The sequence below is a fragment of the Trichomycterus rosablanca genome, chromosome 12, assembly GCF_030014385.1.
Source record: "Trichomycterus rosablanca isolate fTriRos1 chromosome 12, fTriRos1.hap1, whole genome shotgun sequence".
NCBI classification, from domain to species: domain Eukaryota; kingdom Metazoa; phylum Chordata; class Actinopteri; order Siluriformes; family Trichomycteridae; genus Trichomycterus; species Trichomycterus rosablanca.
The window spans coordinates 9,453,863-9,473,779 of record NC_085999.1 but is presented as its reverse complement, the minus strand read 5'-3'; the positions used below and the strand labels follow the sequence as shown (position 1 = coordinate 9,473,779).

Here is a 19,917-nt window from a genome sequence, read left to right as displayed (position 1 = left end):
ACAGGTTTATAAACTCAATTATATAACATAAATTATGTGCTTCCAACTTGTTGGTAATAGCTTTGGGTAGAATCCGTTTCTGTTTAAGCATGACTGTGCTCTCATGCATAAAGCCATTTCCATAGAGGCATGGTTTGATATCTCGGTCTGGAAGAACTCCGGTGGCTTACACAGAGCCTTGACATCAGCCTTTTTCAACACCTTTAGGGCGGCACAGTGGCTCGGTGGGTAGCACTGTCACCTCACAGCAAGAAGGTCCTGGGTTTGATCCCCAGGCGGGGTGGTCTGGGTCCTTTCTGTGTGGAGTTTGCATGTTCTTCCTGTGTCTGTGTGGGTTTCCTCCAGGAGCTCTGGTTTCCTCCCACAGTCCAAAGACATGCAAGTGAGGTGAAGTGAATATACTAAAATTGTCCCTGATGGTGTTTGACATTAAACATGTGAACTGATGAATCTTGAGTAATGAGTAACTACCGTTTCTGTCAGAATATAACCAAAGTGTGTAAAACATGACGTTAAAATCCTAATAAATAAGTCAATTTAGCCAAAATTCTTAGTAACAGGTTTATAAACCCCATTATATAACATAAATGATGTGCTTCCAACTTGTTGGTAATAGCTTTGGGTAGAATCTGTTTTTGTTTTAGCATGACTATGCCCTCATGCCTAAAGCCATTACCATAAAGGCTTGGTTTGATACCTTGGTCTGGAAGAACTCTGGTGGCTTACACAGAGCCTTGACATCAGCCTTTTTTGAACACCTTTGAGGTGAATTGGAACACCGATTGTGAGCCGCCGAACTTCTTCAGCATCAATCAATCTCAAAGACACACTTGGAAAGCCTTTTAAGAAGCACAAAGACCCCTTAAAGCTGTTCCAAAGAGACCGCTTTATAGTTTATAATGCTTATGGTTTTGGACCAAGATCTGTAGCAATCTCATCTCATGTTCAGTTGTCCACATACTTTTGGCCATATAAAGTCAATGGCAATATGCAGCCTTAGTAAAAATCAGTAAAAGTGAATGTGTCAGCACTAACATTAGCACTACTCATTAGACACGACAATGTAGTACTTAGGATAGTTTTTTTTATTTGTATATTTTTTAATTACATAGTAGTCACTTGCATTTTGCCACTTTAACAGTCTCTACTCATCTAAAAAGACTTTTCACTATGCATTCATTTAGGATTTGCTTTAATTTAGGGACAATATTGTTATTGATGATGTCAGTCACATGTTGATGGACAATCTGGCTCATCTTAAGGTGTTGTATGGTGTCGGAGCCAGGGCTTCTTGGCGGCCAGTCAATTTTATATTGAAACTGGAAAGTTCTTTCACAAACTGTTGCCTCAAAGAAGGAAAAAAGGAACATCCTTGTATGCTTATTTATTGGTGAATAGGGCAGCACAGTGGGTAGCACTGTTACCTCACAGCAAGAAGCTCATGGGTTTGATTCCCAGGTGGAGCTGTCTGGGTCCATTCTGTGTGGAGTTTGCATGTTCTCCCCATGTTTGTGTGGGTTTCCTTCCACAGTCCAAAGATATGCAAGTGAGGTGAGGTGATACAAAATTGTGTGTGACTGTGTTTTACATTAAAGACTTGAACTGATGAATCATGTAATGAGTAATTACCTGTCCTGTTATAAATGTAACCAAAGTGTGTAAAACATGATGCTCAATTCTTAACAAATAAATACATTTATTGGCCAATAAATAAAGATTCTGATTCTGCTGTAGCACTTCATTCATAAAATAAAAACCTAACAAGTAGCTTTTCACCTGGCGCATTTTGTTAATGCAGTCTAGGATAGTGGTGTAGTATGCAAGACACTTTAGAGGAACTGTCAATAAGCACCATCTTTACATACTTGAATAGAGGTCCAAACATGCATAAAATTACCTAATTAGCATAATTACATACCAGCTTGTCTTCATTTGCAGATATGAGGATGAGGAGCGCCAGGAAGTACCCATGCTGTTCAGAGATGTCCCTTCTCTACTCATCATCTTTGTGCTTACAATGCCTCAGCCACTACGCAAAGGTACCAGATATGCTTTACTCACAGTGTCAGTATCAGCTTTAACCTTGTTCTAAAAGCTATCTTATCTGCTTCTGTCCACCCTCTTTATTTAAACGTTTCTGTGTGTTCTGATCACAAATGCTTCCTCAGTTCAGGCAGTTTACATTTACATTTTCGGCATTTAGCAGACGCTTTTATCCAAAGCTACGTGCAATATACACTGATTAGCCATAACATTAAAACCACCTCCTTGTTTCTACACTCACTGTCCGTTTTATCAGCTCCATATAGAAACACTTTGTAGTTCTACAATTACTGACTGTAGTCCATCTATTTCTCTACATACTTTATTAGCCTGCTTTTACTCTGTTCTTCAATGGTCAGGACCCCAACAGGACCACCACAGAGCAGGTATTATTTAGGTGGCGGATGATTCTCAGCACTGCAGTGACAATGACATGGTGGAGGTGTGTTAGTGTGTGTTGTGCTGGTATGAGTGGATCAGACACAGCCGCGCTGCTGGAGTTTTTAAATACCGTGTCCACTCACTGTCCGCTCTATTAGACACTCCTACCTAGTTGGTTCACCTTGTAGATGTAAAGTCAGAGACGATCGCTCATCTATTGCTGCTGTTTGAGTTCTAGATCTTCATCAGTGATCACAAGACAGGAGTGTAGAAACAACGAGGTGGTTTTAATGTTCTGGCTGATCAGTGTACAGTCTGAGCAATTGAGGTTTAGGAGCCTTGCTCAAGGGCCCCAAAGTGGCAAACTGGCCGTGGTGGGGTTTGAACCAGCAACCTTATGGCTTACTTCTCCAGTACTTTAACGGCTTGGCTACAATTGCAGTTTACAAACATGTTATCTTTTCTTGCTATTAGATTGTCATCATATGCCAATATCACTGGTTTTTGAGGCATGGTGAAATTGTGTAGTGATATTTAAATTGTTATATATCGCAAATCCTTTTGAATATCCCATAATTAACATATTTATGTAATGCTTTTTATAATGGACGTGATGTTAATGTTACACTGAGTCAAGAAAAATGTTACATTAAAATACAAGCCCCCCTTTTATGCTCACAAGCATGTTTTCAATGTTTCTTTATTATTCGTGTCCATTTAAATGGTCAATGTTTTTTTTTTTAAAGATTTCTCTTTGGAAAAAAAAAAGCTCCTAAGTGCCTTCTTGCTTATCTAAGTGTGAAGTTGCATCAATTCTAAAAGCACTCTGGCACTCATGCCACAGAGCTTCAATTATTGCTCAAATGAAAATGACCATGCAGACAATGGCAGAGGCGTTCATGAGCAGAAGTAAGTGCTCTGACTTGTATTTTGTACAGTACAGTAAAAAAAGGTATTTTAACTCCTTCTAATGTCCAAAAATGTTGCATATTTGGTACACTGTATAATCTTAGATCCTTATACAAGTATAAGACTGCAAAAGCATTTTCTATGTGGGTATTTAATTGATTCAAAAACAAACACTATGTAACACCTATATCACTTATAAAAAAAATAATTAAAAACTCAATAACTGGTGGTGACTTTTAGCAGCTACTACTATAACTAAATGCTTTCGATAAATGGAGATCAGTATTTTACATTGCTGTGAAACAATTTTGACCTTCGTTTCTTTTCAAAAAATGCAACGGCTGTTTAGCGTAAAACTGCCTGTTTAACGCCCTGCCTAGGCATCTCAATGATGTTCAAGTGAAGACTTAGTCCACTCCAAACTGTAGAGATGTTCATTTTAAAGGTGCTACAACCCAGTGCTTGTGCTTTATATTACAGTTTATCCTGGGTGTGTGTTGTGGTGGAAAACTTTTAATAAAATACCTCAAAGACTGGATTCTGAGTATTCTTGTCTGCACTGACTAGTGCAATAAGAAGGAAAGAAAATAATCACCCTCTATACTCCTATCAGTTACCTCCCATCGTTAACAGATTTCTCAGCTAGAACATAGGAACTGGTCTAAACCTGCTAGTACTGGGTTTGGCAGTAATACAGTGTAATTGACGCACTTCTTGTCAGTTACGCCACTTTCCAGTAGCATTTCATTGTAGCAGTATTCTTGAAATACTGGAATAAGCATAAGCATATCTACACAGTAGTAATTGATTATGTATTAATACTTCTAGTGTAAATTAACTTGATTTCTCCCACAGTGTAGTCTAATAAACCTAATAATTAATTGAAATTGGTTAACTGTTTAAGTAACTAAGGGGGAATTAACTTTTTCCACTCAAGGTCTGAAGGGTTTAATTCGAATACAATTAAGTGTGACATTTGCAAAAAATTGAAAAAATCAGGAGTGGGAGCAAACCCTTTCATGTTACTGGATGTGTGGGGCGTGTAACCCCTTCCTGCACTGACTGTCCAGCACTAAAGTTTGGTAAAGGTGTTGGTTCCTTATTGATCAGTGCCAAAGTAATCATCATGACTTCACTCGATGAGAAATGGAAAATTGATTTTAACACATCACAATAGGACATGCGTGTGAAGAAAGTCTTTTAGTAAAGCTATAGGGAGAAATGGTTTGAGCTGTTACTAGGTGTGTAGACTCACATCTGTGTGTGAGCTGTCAGTACGATCCTCAGGAGAGTGGCACAATAATGAAGCTTCATTGTGCTCCTGTCTGATTTCTAGAGAAATCGTCAATGCATAGGCACAACCTTTATTACCCTGTTTCATACATACATTCGTAATGTCACTCAGTATTACCTTACACATTGTTTAGTGACATGACATTTTGACATGTTATTGATTTGTGTTATTGTTTTAGAATCGTAACAATAGATCTCATGGTTTTGCCTGGGCTCTTTAGAATCTTCTGGATGTTTATCAGATTATTACTTTATCTTAACAAAACAATTTTACCAACAAGATTTTCATACACGTTTAATATACAGTGTATTGCATCATTTTATTGCAAAGACTCCTAGTACAAGTTTGGAGCCCCTGTGGTTTTATTTAACCAGATAAGATTTCATGTTCATGATACACAGCAAAACCTCTTTCCTAGAGACTAAGGCTGTACTGCTTACCTTGCCATTGCGCTTTCATGAGTGGCATGCACTGTGCAGCATTACCACATTGACACACGGTTGTTACTTCTTGCCGCTGCGCCCCAGAGTTCAAGCTGATTGAACTTTCACCCAGTTTAAGAACAATTGTTTATATGACATGGTGAGAATAAGTTTCTCTTCACCATGTCTGTGCTTTGCGTTTTACTTTCACAAAACCCTGAACTGTTGTAACATTCTAAGTAAAAATGAAGCATGCCGACTAGTCATTCGCTCCATGACTTGCCGGTGCACTCTCAGTGCCAGTCCAAGGAGGGATAAGTCAGGAAAAGCATCCAGCAGACAAACTGTGCTAATTTAGAATAATGTGCTGTGACGAGACCTCAATTTTGCTATTAAGAAATCTTTGCTGTAACGTTTTTGTCAGGGCTGTGTAGAGTGATACTTTGCAATGTGCTAATTCAGGCAACTGATTTACTACTGAACTCCAATCCTGATTCTTTTATATCATTTTCATTACCCGATTTATTGGGTCACGGTGGGTTTGGTTCACCCAGAAATGATGGCGCCAATCCATTGCAGGGCTTCTGCAAGACACCATGAAATAGCCAGTGATCCAGTTGTGGTGCCAATCACCTGGCCAGTCGATAGCACCGCTTCGATTCGGGGTCGAAGTGTATTAGACTCTGATGCCACCTGAGTGCCCAATAATGACACTTCACATGCTACATGATATCATTAACAACTTTTATGGTACACAATATATTATGTAGTTTTGTTGAGGTTTTGCTAACTATGAAGAAGTACATGTTTATTAATTTTTTTCCCATACAAAAAAAGTCAAGGTAAAATAAAATATATATTATTTATTTGTTAAGATGTTATTTAAGTAGGTACCCGTTACAGCACTGACACCTGACAATATGCTGAAAAGTATATCATGATATTGACAGGATATAGCAATATCATCTTATCAAACAGCCTACTTACACTTTTTTGAATAATTCAAGATGATGAATAATATATAGTGGTTGGTCTTTTCTCTTTTGATAAGTTAGAACTATGTGTCTTTGCAGAACACTTCACAACTCTAGTGAAGGTACTGTACACTCTACAGTACACTCAAGCCCTGGCAGCTCTGTCTGTCAAATTCAGCCCTGAAGAGCGACTCGCCTGGATCAACACCGGGGCAGCCAAGAAGGTATGATCAGTCAGAACAGTAACATACTCCTTTTAACCACAATCAGTAAACAAGTGCACTTCAGTTTTTTTTTTAATGATTAAAGGAAAGCTTATAGGAATCCACTTTAAATCTACTCTCCAAGTCTTCGACTTCTGTCCAATATTAAGAGTTAAAGTGATAGTGTTAAGGTCACCTGACTGAATAAATAACAAAGAATTATTTGAAGCAAGCAAAACAAGGGCAATAGTTAAATAAAAGCATTTTTGACGAACAGTACGACATTAATAGACACTCAGATTGTGTGCTGTAACTGAGAGCTTACTGCATCTGTCTCTAAGCCGTTTAAGGCAATTTAATGCACAGTGTTCATCATCATTAAAGTCTCATCATTATCTGTAGGGATTGGTGCGTTAGTTCTCCACTCTATTAAATTCTGATTGAAGAAAGGGTGAGCATGAAAAATAAATAGACAAACATAAATGAGGAGATGGTGATTGTCCTTATTGCTCTTGTAATTCTGTTATTCAGATACAGTTCTTTTCTAAAATTGGCTTAAATACTTCTAAATTTATTGATTATGTAGGTAATGATATTCCCAATAATTTATAGGAACATTTTTATAAAAGGAAATAAGATAGGAATCAAGTTAGCTAGCAAGCAAGATGTGAGTGGATTATCATACAGCCCAATTCCAAATAAATTGAGACAGTAGAAAAAAGTTAAAAATATTACAAACAGCAATGATTTGTAAAGTCATCTGATCTGTATGCAATAAAAAGAAATATACTCTATATAAAATATACATTGCTTCAACTAAATTTGATATTGTTTTGGGGTTTTTGTCTTGTCGTGTTTTGGGTTTTTCTATGGCTTTTAATAATGTTATGAACTGTGGATGCACAAAACATTTCCTGTTGATAATTAAAATTGACTTCTTTTTTTATCATTGACATTATTTAAGTGTTTAATAGTTTTCTGCTCAACATGGGAGTCCAGACTTTTATAACCATGGCTCAAATAAAATGTGATGCCATCGGCATGCACATGCATAACAGTATGTGTGCTGCCCGCATCTGTTCCCAGTTCAGTGCTGCTTATGGGTTAATCATTTTAATGTCTCTGTTGAATAATACTTCATTTTAACACTCCCTTTATGCACAGGCTGTGCCAACCGCTGATAAATCGTGGGAAGTGCTCCTCAGTCATGTCATTAATGAACTCACCAAGGCAAGAGGAGCCTATGATAACAGCCATAATGAGACAATGGTAAGACCATTTTTTTTACTTACGGTTGTGACTATCATATTTTAAATGATGTAGGAAATTATGTCCTGTCCTGTAAAAAGAAAATAACAGATGAAGCAAAGAGATTCCCAATGTCCATAATTTTTTTTTATACCGGGACAGTTTGTAGGAGTTATTTGGCTTGTACAGTGAACACTTGGTGTTTTGCTTTGTCATTACTAAACAGTTTGATTTCTCTGTTGTTTCTTTTACTGTTGTTTTGCTGTTCTGTATGCTGTATTTTGTTCATGTCAGATCAAATCAAGCAGTCACTGTTATGATCACTGTACATACTTCCCCAGCATGATCACATTTCATCAGGCACACTGATTTAGACTAAACTTTACACTAGATCTACTGCTTTAAATTTAAACAGATATTCTGAGGCCATGATGTTTGCTAATTTATATAATGCTAATAAGTGTGTAGAACATTTTTAAATTATTAATAGTGTTATTAATACTGTTACACTAAGTTATATATTAAGTATATAAATTGGTGACTATTGCCTAGAACCTAGATGTCTATTGACTAGAACCTCAGAAATGCTCAGATCCTGGTGGTTATAAGGTTACAGAGAATGGTGCCTTTAAAAATTCATCTAGTGAGCGGCAGTTCTGCAGAGTCACCTAAATGATAAAATAGGTCAGAGGAGAATGGGCAGACTAATATGGGCAGGACGGTAACGGTAACTTAAATAATCACTTTTTACGACTGTGGTGGGTAGAAAAGCTAGAGGCGGATAGGTCTCAACAGCAGTTCACATTAGGTTTTACGTTACACATTAGGTCTGCCAAGAACAAAAATCATGTGACTCAAAATCACAAAGGAACACCTTGTGAAATGCATGCTGCTATTTGAAATGCAAATAGGGTTTTACCCAGGATGAGTATGCAGTTCCTAGTCCAGTAATGATAGTGTATTGACTACATCACAGTGTGTGCCAGTACGGAGCACTCTTATTTGGTTGTATGTTTCTGAATTAAAAGGTACGAGTAAAAAGCCATGCTTTGTATTTGTAGTGGTGACTGTGTCAGGTGGTTTTAAGTCTATTTTTGGTCAATACCCCACCTCATTCTTTCATTCACCTCACTCTCAGTGATGAATGTCACCATGGCTGATGTAGCAACATTTTGGCTTTTGTTCTCTCCCAACTTTCTCTTTCACTATCCATCAGATCTTTATCAGCAGGTCATTAATCAGACGGTATTATTTCTTTCTCACCTTATCTCTGTGCAGTTGAGTTCTAGTGTGTGGTCTCCTCAGTCAATAGAGTTTACTCTGCAGCAATTCTGTCTGCCCTTCATGCGCCTCTCCTGCCTTCTTCAACACCATCTCTATGGGGACAACCTGCCTGGCTGCCTGGTATTTACACACACTCTTACACACACACACACACACACACACACACACACACACACACACACACACACACACACACACACCACACACCTTGTTACTTTGAATTACGACTTTTTATAATAATAATAAGCAAAGCACTGTCGCCTCACAGCAAGAAGGTCCTGGGTTTAATCTCTAGGTGGGGCAGTCTGGGTCCTTTCTGTGTGGAGTTTGCATGTTCTCCCCGTGTCTGCATGGGTTTACTCCGGGTGCTCCGGTTTCCTCCCACAGTCCAAAGACATGCAAGTGAGGTGAATTGGAGATACAAAATTGTCCATGACCGTGTTTGATATAAACTTGTGAACTGATGAATCTTGTGTAATGAGTAACTACCGTTCCTGTCATGAATGTAACCAAAAGTGTAAAACATAACGTTACAATCCTAATAAACAAACCAACAAACAATAATGAGCAAAAATATTGGTATCCTAAACTTTTGCTGCAATGACTGTGATCAAACATTTTTTGTCATTCTAAATCAGATGTCCTTACTTCTTTACTGGTGATTTGACCCACTCTTTTATAGCAAACTGTTTAACAGAATTTAGAACAGGTCTCCTAGCAGGCTGCTTTAGAAATTTCCAATATCCATATGCGAGTGCTTTTTAATTTGTGTTTTCTGATGCTGGGCTGTACAAAATAGTTATTGCGCCTGTAATAGAAAAAACTGTGGTGAGACTGTAAAATAAATTAAACAATACGCGTGGACTGGATTGAAGAAGATTTATTAAATAAGACACGGCCGTGGGTTCTTTACAGCTGGTATGCAAGCTAAAATAAAGAACCCCAGACAGACTTGTGAATTAGCTTTTATACCCCTCCTCTCACTTTTCAGTTTCACTACCCCTTACTTTATTGTTTTATTACCCCTCACTTCACTATTCAGACAAAAGGGGTTTGGGCTTTTGAAGTCCCCATATTGTCTTAAAAGTCTCCACCCAGATACCGATTAACCCCATTTGCTTCCCCTGATACTGCTTAACAATAGCTGCTTATCTCTGTAGTCTAAACTCAAGTTTCTACCCCAGCACAATATAACAAAAGATCAAACAACCAGCTTTTACGACACAAATTTATCAAAACCATTGTTTCTTGAGTATGTGATTTACTAAAAGATGTTCCTGTGACCATATTATAATATTATTGCACAGACAATGACTGGCAAAAATACAAAACAGAAAACTTAGTGTAGTTATCTACACTAGATGTAGAATAGGCCATTCCAGATTGACACACCAACACTTATTCCTAGAAAAGACCCCAGAATTTGTGAAGAATGTCAGACACCTATTACCATAAAACGTGTCCTAAATGAATGCCGTAAGTACAGCTGGAAAAGACAAAGACTATATGTGCCCAATACATCAAAAGAAACTCTCACACAAATATATACGGAAATAATCATCAAATCCCTTAATAATAAAATGTTAAAAACATATAGAATACAAGACCAATAAAGCTACCATAAAACACTGATTCCTTCCATTAATATCATTAATGTGACCTGCTCACAATTAAAATATACTTTTTCACATTGCCGTGTAAACCAGGCTCACTAAAGCTACATATCTTTTGTGTTTTTCAGCTGGAGGAGGAGTTCTCATTGTTGGCAGGCTGTTTGGGTTTGTGTTCCGCTTCGTTCCAGCCCAGTGGCTCCACAGACAGTGCAATGTGCTTGGACTGGAACATCAGTGCGTTTGAGCTCATTTCCCAGTGGTGCTCAGAGCTCATCAGTCTGGCAGACACACCCTCACAGCAAGCTATGGTCAGCTTCATGTACTCTGCTAGCATTTTATGCTAAACATGGACTTGATGCTTATGTCTGCTTTACTGAATATAAGGGTTTTAATCAATGTGGGTTTTATTTGCAGTCGTTGTTGGTGCAGGACCCTAAATGGTCTGCTCCTCGTCTGCTGCAGCTGCCCGACAACTACAACACCATCTTCCAGTACTACCACAGGAAGCCCTGCTCTGTGTGCAATAAGACACCCAAGGACCCTGCACTGTGCCTTGTGTGTGGAGCCTTCGTCTGCCTCAAGGGTCTATGCTGCAAACAGCAGGGTGTCTGCGAGTGTGTGCTGGTGAGTCTGTTACTCCCTAGTCTAACACAGCATTCAAAACTGGGGTTGTATGAGCAGTGTTTAATCAGTGTGCAACTGTCAGACCTGCTGCATGTCTGTATCACACTTAGAAACTGAACAGCATTGTAAACCGTCTGAATACAGCTTGAACAGAAAAATAATTCTAATAGGCTTGCTAAAGAGAGCTGAAAAAAAGCAAGATAAAAAGTAATAATATAGGTTTTAGACGCAACCAGCGTAGTCCACACTACACAACGCAATATCCGACGTTGCATCTCTCTTAGCGCGCATTCAGGTGAGAAGCGGCAAAACTGTGAGCAAATCGCAAATGTTTTAATTCAATAAGTCAGATTTGTTTGTACTGCCCGAGTCGCTTTTACTGCATCATATCAAACAGTTCGTCTTATTGGTGGCGCTTTGAAAAGGTCAGCAGCAAACTGGGTTCAATCAGGTGAACTCGGTTGAGCCCAACACGGAAAAAATGTGCAGTGCATGCCGCTTAGTGAAGTGCAGCGGCAAGCTAAGCAGCAGTGCCTCACTTCATAGGAAACAACAGCACTGCAAGCGCAGAAACGGTTTTGACGCTTCTCATGTAAATGTGCCCTTAGTCACAAACACATAGCATCCACTTACTAATATACTGTAGACTGTTGTTTAATAAAACAAAATAGGCTTATTACAGTAAAATTGTGGACTCATACAGATATTTATTGTACAATTTGAGTAGGAGTTTACGATATATATCATAACCAATGCTAACAGTATAAAGAGGGTGTATGCAGTGATTCAGTATTAAATATGGTTTGTGCTGTAATCTTGGAGTGGGGGAAAACATTCACTAACAGTACTAATGACCCATGAAGAATAAGGCTAGGGACGTACCTGATGTGAAAATGCAAATGCTTCCAGCGTTACTGGGTTTATAAATACACTGCTCAGGGTTGACTGGCTCCTGGTATTGTACTTGTATGGTGGAGCGCTTACACAGTTTCAAGTGCCCCAGACATGCTCAGTCATTTAGAGTGTAAAACCTGTTGATGTCTGGAGTTAGCAACTGAATACATGATAAGTAAGAAGCTAAGTGAAGTTGCATAATGCCAACATCTATGAATATGCCATATGGTTCATGCATTCAGTCCAGTCTAGGATAATGCTGTATTTGCTCTGTATCAAATGATGTATACAAAATAATTAGCATTGTTATGTCTGTTGTAACAGCATTCTCAGCACTGTGGCGCTGCAACAGGAATCTTTTTGCTTATAAACGCCTCTGTCATAATCATTATCCGTGGACATCGATTCTGTCTGTGGGGGTCTGTTTACCTAGATGCACATGGAGAGGAGGACAGAGACCTACGGTATGATTTCTATTTTACTGCCTTTTAAAAACACATTGACAAGTAAGAGTTTCAAAATGAATTAATAAACTACGTAGTTTCATGCACGCTGATTGGTTGAGGGCGAGTTCGATCTCAGCACTTGCGTGTATTCAGACTGGTGACCTTTTGCCAGATAGTTCATTGCTTATAAAACTGGCAGCATCACCACCTCAAGTGGTTGGTTACCATGATTTAACTGATGGCAAAAAATACCATGGCAGTACAGCATACTTTACTGGCTAGTTTTTACAGAGTGTTAGAAGAAAACAATTTAATCACCGCTTAGTTTTTACCAGAAATCAGACGCCCACTTTGCGTCATCAACATTGATACCAGCTCTAATTGAAAATTAATGACAGCTGGTTGCTTTGCTGTCTTTGTGGTCTGTACTAGGCGTTTTAACTGACAGCATTAACAAAACCTTTATTTTCGTCATTTACACTGACTAGGCATAACATTATGACCACTGACCGGTGAAGTGAATAACACTGATTATCTCTTCATCACGCCACCTGTTAGTGGGTGGGATATATTATGCAGCAAGTGAACATTTTATCCTCAAAGTTGATGTGTTAGAAGCAGGAAAAATGGGCAAGCGGAAGGATTTGAGCAAGTTTGACAAGGGCCAAATTGTGATGGCTAGACGACTGGGTCAGAGCATCTCCAAAACTGCAGCTCTTATGGGGTGTTCCTGGTCTGCAGTGGTCAGTATCTTTCAAAAGGGGTCCAAGGAAGAAACAGTGGTAAACTGGTGACGGGGTCATGGGCGGCCAAGGCACACTGATGCATGTGGGGAGCGAAGGCTGGACTGTGTGGTCTGATCCAACAGACGAGCTACTGTAGCTCAAATTGCTGAAGAAGTTAATGCTGGTTCTGATAGAAAGGTGTCAGAATACACAGTGCATCACAGTTTGTTGCAAAAGGGGAACCAACACAATATTAGGAAGGTGGTCATAAAGTTATGCTTGATCGGTGTATTTGTTAATTGATTAATCATGATTTTGATACACTGGCAGGAAACAATGAAAAAAGGATTAGTGAATAATGTGTTATGTATTAATTTTGTAATGAAAGTTGAAATACACAATGTTATTCAGTTTATTTTTCACGGTGAAAATCACTGTGAAATGTTGGTTATGTTTTTGTGTAGTCGGGGCAAACCTCTGTTCCTGTGCGAGGAGAGGTACCAGGTGCTGGAGCAGCAGTGGGTGTCACACACCTTCGACCACATTAACAAACGCTGGGGTCCCCACTACAACGGACTATAATGCAAAAACCCAAAAGGCGGAGGAGCCTGATGACACTGGGGTAGTGGTGCCAGCCTCTGTATCTCTTTTTGATATATGCTATAATGTAAGATAAAAAAAGGTGTGAGTGAATTGCTGCTACAGCCTTGGTTATGTGAAGTTTAATTGTACAATCATGCCTAATGACTAACAGTGTGTGTGTTTTAAAGTGATTTTAGGGGGTCATGAAAGCACAAATCAGCGCAAATCATGAGTGCATTTAGCTGATTGCTGTTGAAAGAATGGGGTAACTTGGTCGCACTTCTCAGAAACATGTTGCTACAGATGCACTGAACTGGAGAAACTCTCCAGACAGCTTTTGTTTTTGGAGTGCTCAGTATAGGAAATCCTGACTAGTACTTGGTGGATAACGCGGTATATATCCGCATGAGTAGATGTCTTTGGCTTTGACAAAACTAGATTTGGTTTTTGATCCATTGCAATATCTTGATGGAGAAACCAAACAGGCTGAGGAGAGCATATCCGAAATGATTAACAACCGTGATCAAAACCCCACTCGTGCAATGAGTTATGTTTATCATCCTATATCATCATATCTCAGTTCAGCTCAGACCTTTGAATTCTGGCGTTGGATAAATGTAGTGTGTAAATGAAACTGGGTAGAAAGGTGTTCTACCATGGAAATCATTACTGATGGTAAACCAGTAATACCCATCAAGGTCTGGTTGCATTCATCCTCAGGAATTTTTTTCTGTAGTTAATAAGCATTTTTTGTTTTTTAAAGTATTTAATTAAATGTTACCATTGTTGCTATGTAAATTATAACATTGTAAAGGTTATTTTATTTTTTCCCCGAATAGCCCAAGGCTCTGTGGTGATGCTTTTCATTACCTTGCTGGCATCAGTGCCGCAGATATTTTACAGCAGTTGCAAGTGTCATTTTTACACAACTTCTAGCCTAACTTTAATGAACTGTACAAAACTGCCAGTGAAATATATTTCACCTAGTGTAATGAAGTTTTGGGAGCCATCCTAAGTTGCTGTATCCGCCCCAAATGATCAAGGGTATTCTTTCTAAAAAAAAAAAAAAAAAAAAGCCCTCATGTCAGAATTGCATTTATTACATAACCATGTCCTTTTTTGTGCTAAAACAAGTGTTTTACATTCAAGTTGAATGTGAAATCTTTAAATCTCTTTTTCAAACCTGTCTGATATAGTTTTATGCAAAAATCTGGACACCGCTTGTCAAATTCCATGTTTTAAACCTCAGCTCTGCCATCCGGCTGGGCTGGGCGGCTACATGAACAACGATTGGCTGTTGTTCACAGGGTGGGATGAGCCGGACCAGGATTCCTCATAACTGGTGCAGTTACAACATCTGCTGGCTGATTGATGGCGCCTGCGTGGAGTTGATGAATAATGCTGATCAGGGTGTGGTGCTCTGTACACAAAGCTGATCTGCATATAAACTCGCTTCGTGCGGGTGAAAGATGAAGTCGGTACTGCACACGTGTCGGAGGGGGCGTGTGTCAGTTGCGAAGCACCTCAGTCAGCAGTGGAGGGTTGTATCGGTAGAGGTAAAGCATAATGCAATCAGGGTAATTGGATACGACTAGATTAGGGGAGAAAATGGGGGGGGGGGGGGGGGGGGGGTAGAGAAAAAGAAAAAGAAAATCCATGTTTTGTTGATTTTGATAAGTAAATACATGTTCCATTAAATTTATCATTGAAAAATGCCCCTCCCCTCACCCCCCACACCCACCCCAATATGGTTAATTTAGCAAATAAAGTGAAGTAGTGCACCAATATATTAGGTGCCCTATTTAGGTTACCTATGCATGGTGTTGAATTATTTTCACTATGAATTGGACCAAGAGTGTCCAAACATTTGCATAAGACTGTATATATTTAGGTAAATATGGTGCATTTTGTGCCTGATTAGATTTAATACTAGAGTAATTGGATTGCCTCAGTAGATGTGGAGTTCTTTGTAAGGCCTTGGTCAATGACCAAAACATTTTTCACTAATTGTTTTTTTCAGTTTTAAGTAAGGTCAGCTCAAAGGCATATATGTTCTACTTTCAGATTGTTCTCATTTGTCTTTAATAAATATGTAAAATAATAATAATAATACCTATATTTATTATAACATGAATTTGTAATATGTGCATAAAGAAAAGATTTACATTAATCAAGCATTTTAAAATCCTATTAGTGGTTTTACATGCTTCTGTTATCTAAGTCTAAGAACCAGAGTCAAATCCCAAACTGCTTACTGTTGCACATGATACGAAGTGTAATCTGTTCCAGACTTTAAAATAGATATATGAGTTTCTCACACCGTATTTGGATTTTTTTCCTCTCACTTTATTGTATCCCTTTATACAAAGTCTTTATTCTAAGCCCGTGTCTGGAACCAGCAGTTAGCATCCAAAAGCATGATTTGTTTGCGTTATGAGCTTAATATGTATTGATCATTAATGCTGCACTCACACAGTTGCTGAATGGAAATTTTTCAGACCCTTAAATGAGTTCTTTTTGCATGCTGCTGTTTTCTCCTCTCTGCATTTTTTTTCTCTTTATCAGCCCAAACTTCGTATAGTCAGACAGTTTTGCCAAGAGTAATGGGTTTATATTGTACTGGAAAGCTGCATTTTGTTCTTTGTGTGGTGTGTGTGAGTGACACAGGCAGAGACATACAGTACATTACTGTAGGTGCTGATTCAAATCTTCAGATTACTAATCAGAAAGGGTGACCGACATTTAACACAAAATGTAACATGTGAATAAAATATACAGATACTCTGATTTTCCTGTGTTGATTTATTGTAAAGGCATGATTTTAGGTTTTTCAACTCCTTAATGAGTTTTCATTACTAATAACAAATTTTTTGAATAAATAATAAATGTTTGTATGTGTCTTATGAGAGTAAAGGGCCATTTTTGAGTGTGGAATTTATTTTATTAACGGACTGATTAATGGTCTGATAATATTTATTTATTTGGATCTTAATGTTGTGTTTTACCTACTTTGGTTACATTCATGACAGGACAGGTAGTTACTGGTTACACAAGATTCATCAGTTCAAGTCTTTTAATGTCAAACAAACACAGTTGTGGACAATTTTGTATCTACAATTCACCCTACTTGCATGTCTTTGGTGAATTGTAGATACAAAGTGGGAGGAAACTGGAGCACCCAAAGGAAGTCCACGCAGACACGGAGAACATGCAAGCTCCACACAGAAAGGACCTGGGCTGCTGCACCTGGGAATCGAACCTAGTGGTCTGATCATAATAAGTGTTTATGTACACACTCTCTTAACTACATTTTTTTATTAGTTTACTCACTCTCACACACTTTCTTAATCGCTTGTCCAAATTAGGGTCACCGAGGGGTGCTGGAGCCTATCCCAGCTTTTCAATGGGCGCAAGGCACATAGTAACACCCTGGATGGGGCGCCCATCCATCACAGGGCAGACACACATACACCCATTCACATATAGGGCCCTTTATTAGTTTAGTGATTTATTATATTATCTGATATTCTTGGAAATGCAGCATTAAACAGCATACAGTGCCCATCATAATGTCTGGGATAGACACACTTTTCTCTTGATAATGCCCCTCTTCTCCACCCTTTTTTGGAGAAAAGTAACAGTTTTATGTTTCGTTGGTTAATGCTGAAATAACAATATGAATTCTGATAACCTTGTTCTTTATTAAGTACACTAGAAATTAAAATATTGTCTTTTAGCTGTTTGGTGTGGGTGGCATGGTGGCTCAGTGGGTAGTACTGTTGCCTCACAGGTCCTGGGTTCGATCTCCAAGCGGGGTGGTCCGGGTCCTTTCTGTATGGAGTTAATTGGAGAAACTGAATTACCCTATAGGTGAATGGATGTGGGTGTGTATGTGTGTCTGCCCTGCGATGGACTGGTGCCCTGTCTAGGGTGTTACTGTGTGCCTTGCGCCCATTGAAAAGCTGGGATAGGCTCCAGCATCCCCCCCCCCCTTTCACTTGGAAGAAAGTGCAATACTAAACATGTTGTGGCATACTGTGTGTTATTTGAGGGTGATTGTGTGTCTGAGAGGTGGAGTTTTTTTTTTGGTCTGTGAGCTGGGTTTCATTAGTAATGTAATGCTTGTGTGTTATTTATTTTTGTTCAGTTGTTGTCTTGTTTGTGTGTGGTATGACTTGCTTTGGGCAGGGTTGAATAGTTTCTTTGACCTGACATGACCTGACCTCAACCACATGGTGTGCCTGGCTTATGAAGGTTTTCTCTTGGCAGTGATGGATAGCCCAGCATTAGACACTTACCCTGTGAGCTATATGCCCACCACAATTGCAGCATCAACAGCAGCTGTTGCTACAGTCAGCGAGGAAGAAGAAGCCCACATGGCAGCCTGAAACTGGATTGCGCTTCTACAGCAGAGGCAGGCAGTAAGGGCAGTAACGAAAGCTGTCTGTCATAGCTGTAAACAACCTGGCTATTTTATGGTACAATGCCCATCGGACGGAGTGCTCCACTGGCACTCAGATGGCAGGAAAAACTAATCACTGGGCATAGGGGAGGATATGGCCATCGCGATGCCCTGGTTGACACCTAGTAAACACCAGCTCATTAATCAGCCTGGTGCAGCCAGGAGTACTTTGACACATTAAAGCAGCGTCTGTGTATTGCGCCGATCTTTGCACTTCCCTGGATGTATAAGCCGTTCATCTTGGATACAGACGCCAGTGATCAAGTAAATGGGGTGGTACTAAGCCAGACTGATTGAGAGCAAGTGCTTACGGATGAGCTAATACTGTAATCGGACTAGTGATTAGCAGCCAAAAAGGCCTGTCTGGTGACTCGGTGATGCGGAGGATACTGGCACTGCATAACTAAGTGCTCCACAGAAAGTGGAGTTCACCGATAGGGGTATAACACACTGGGCTATTCATAATCCTGGTAGCAGCAGGTTTTGGTGGCTTTATATGGAGCAGTGTGTATTGGGCACTTTGGTATCACCAAAACATAGCAGAAACTTGTTGAAAGTTCTTTTAGGGGTGGGGGGAGAACCTAATAGGACTAAATCATCATGGACATCATCCTGGTTCTTCTGGTTTTGGCTTCTTGGGAAATTCCACAGTGATCAGGAATTACACATAAAGCTTGTGTGCACACATGAACCTAGTAATGTGTTGCAGCGTTACCAAATGATCTGATAATAAATCCTACATAAAGCTCTGATTTCTAAACCTCATGTTTCATTTCACAAGTCCAACTACACCGATCAGCCATAACATTAAAACCACCTCCTTGTTTCTACACTTGCTGTCCATTTCATCAGCTCCACTTACCATATAGAAGCACTTTGTAGTTCTACAATTACTGACTGTAGTCCATCTGTTTCTTGGCATGCTTTGTTAGCCCCCTTTCATGCTGTTCTTCAATGGTCGGGACTCTCCCAGGACCACCACAGAGCAGGTATTATTTGGGTGTTGAATCATTCTCAGCACTGCAGTGACACTGACATGGTGGTGGTGTGTTAGTGTGTGTTGTGCTGGTATGAGTGGATTATAGTGGAGAATAGTCCACCAACCAAAAATATATCCAGCTAACAGCACCCCGTAGGCAGCATCCTGTGACCACTGATGAAGGTCTAGAAGAGACCAACTCAAACAGCAGCAATAGATGAGCGATCGCCTCTGACTTTACGTCTACAAGGTGAATCATCTAGGTAGGAGTGTCTAATAGAGTGGACAGTGAGTGGACATGGTATTCAAAAACTCCAGCAGCACTGCTGTGTCTGATCCACTCATACCAGCACAACAGACACTAACACACCACCACCATGTCATTGTCACTGCAGTGCTGAGAATGACCCACCACCTAAATAATACCTGCTCTGTGGGGGTCCTGACCATTGAAGAACAGGTGAAAGCAGGCTAAAAAGATATGTAGAGAAATAGATGGCCTACAGTCAGTAATTGTAGAACTTCAAAGTGCTTTTATATGGTAAGTGGAGCTGATAAAATGGACAGTGAGTGTAGAAACAAGGAGGTGGTTTTAATGTTATGGCTGATCAGTGTATATTAAACGTGTGATTATTAAATCATCGAAAGTAGTGTATGTGTGTGTCGGTGTGTATGTGTGTGCGCTGCTGTTGCTAATGCTGCTGTGGGACGATACTGTAGTAACGGCTGTTCGCTTCCTCTCAGCACTGCAGCATCTTCTCACATTGCACTTAATTATTAAGCTGATGACTGAAAAGCCTAAGAAATCACTTCTACTTATGTTAGGATCTGACT

General features: G+C 39.4%; 1 protein-coding gene across 4 annotated transcripts in view; it reads left to right on the top strand.

Moving 5' to 3' along the window:
• ubr3 (ubiquitin protein ligase E3 component n-recognin 3) overlaps positions 1–15,271 on the top strand; it is a 71,486-nt gene extending 56,215 nt beyond the window's left edge. For all 4 annotated transcript variants that reach the window (XM_063005483.1, XM_063005482.1, XM_063005480.1 and 1 more), the window contains 8 exons: positions 1,939–2,039; positions 6,123–6,247; positions 7,391–7,495; positions 8,753–8,878; positions 10,500–10,679; positions 10,786–10,995; positions 12,214–12,353; positions 13,525–15,271. In XM_063005483.1, the coding sequence (XP_062861553.1) occupies positions 1,939–2,039; positions 6,123–6,247; positions 7,391–7,495; positions 8,753–8,878; positions 10,500–10,679; positions 10,786–10,995; positions 12,214–12,353; positions 13,525–13,642 (1,105 nt within the window). In that variant the 3' untranslated portion in view covers positions 13,643–15,271. The remainder of the gene's footprint in view (positions 1–1,938; positions 2,040–6,122; positions 6,248–7,390; positions 7,496–8,752; positions 8,879–10,499; positions 10,680–10,785; positions 10,996–12,213; positions 12,354–13,524) is intronic.
• Positions 15,272–19,917: the final 4,646 nt, after the last annotated feature.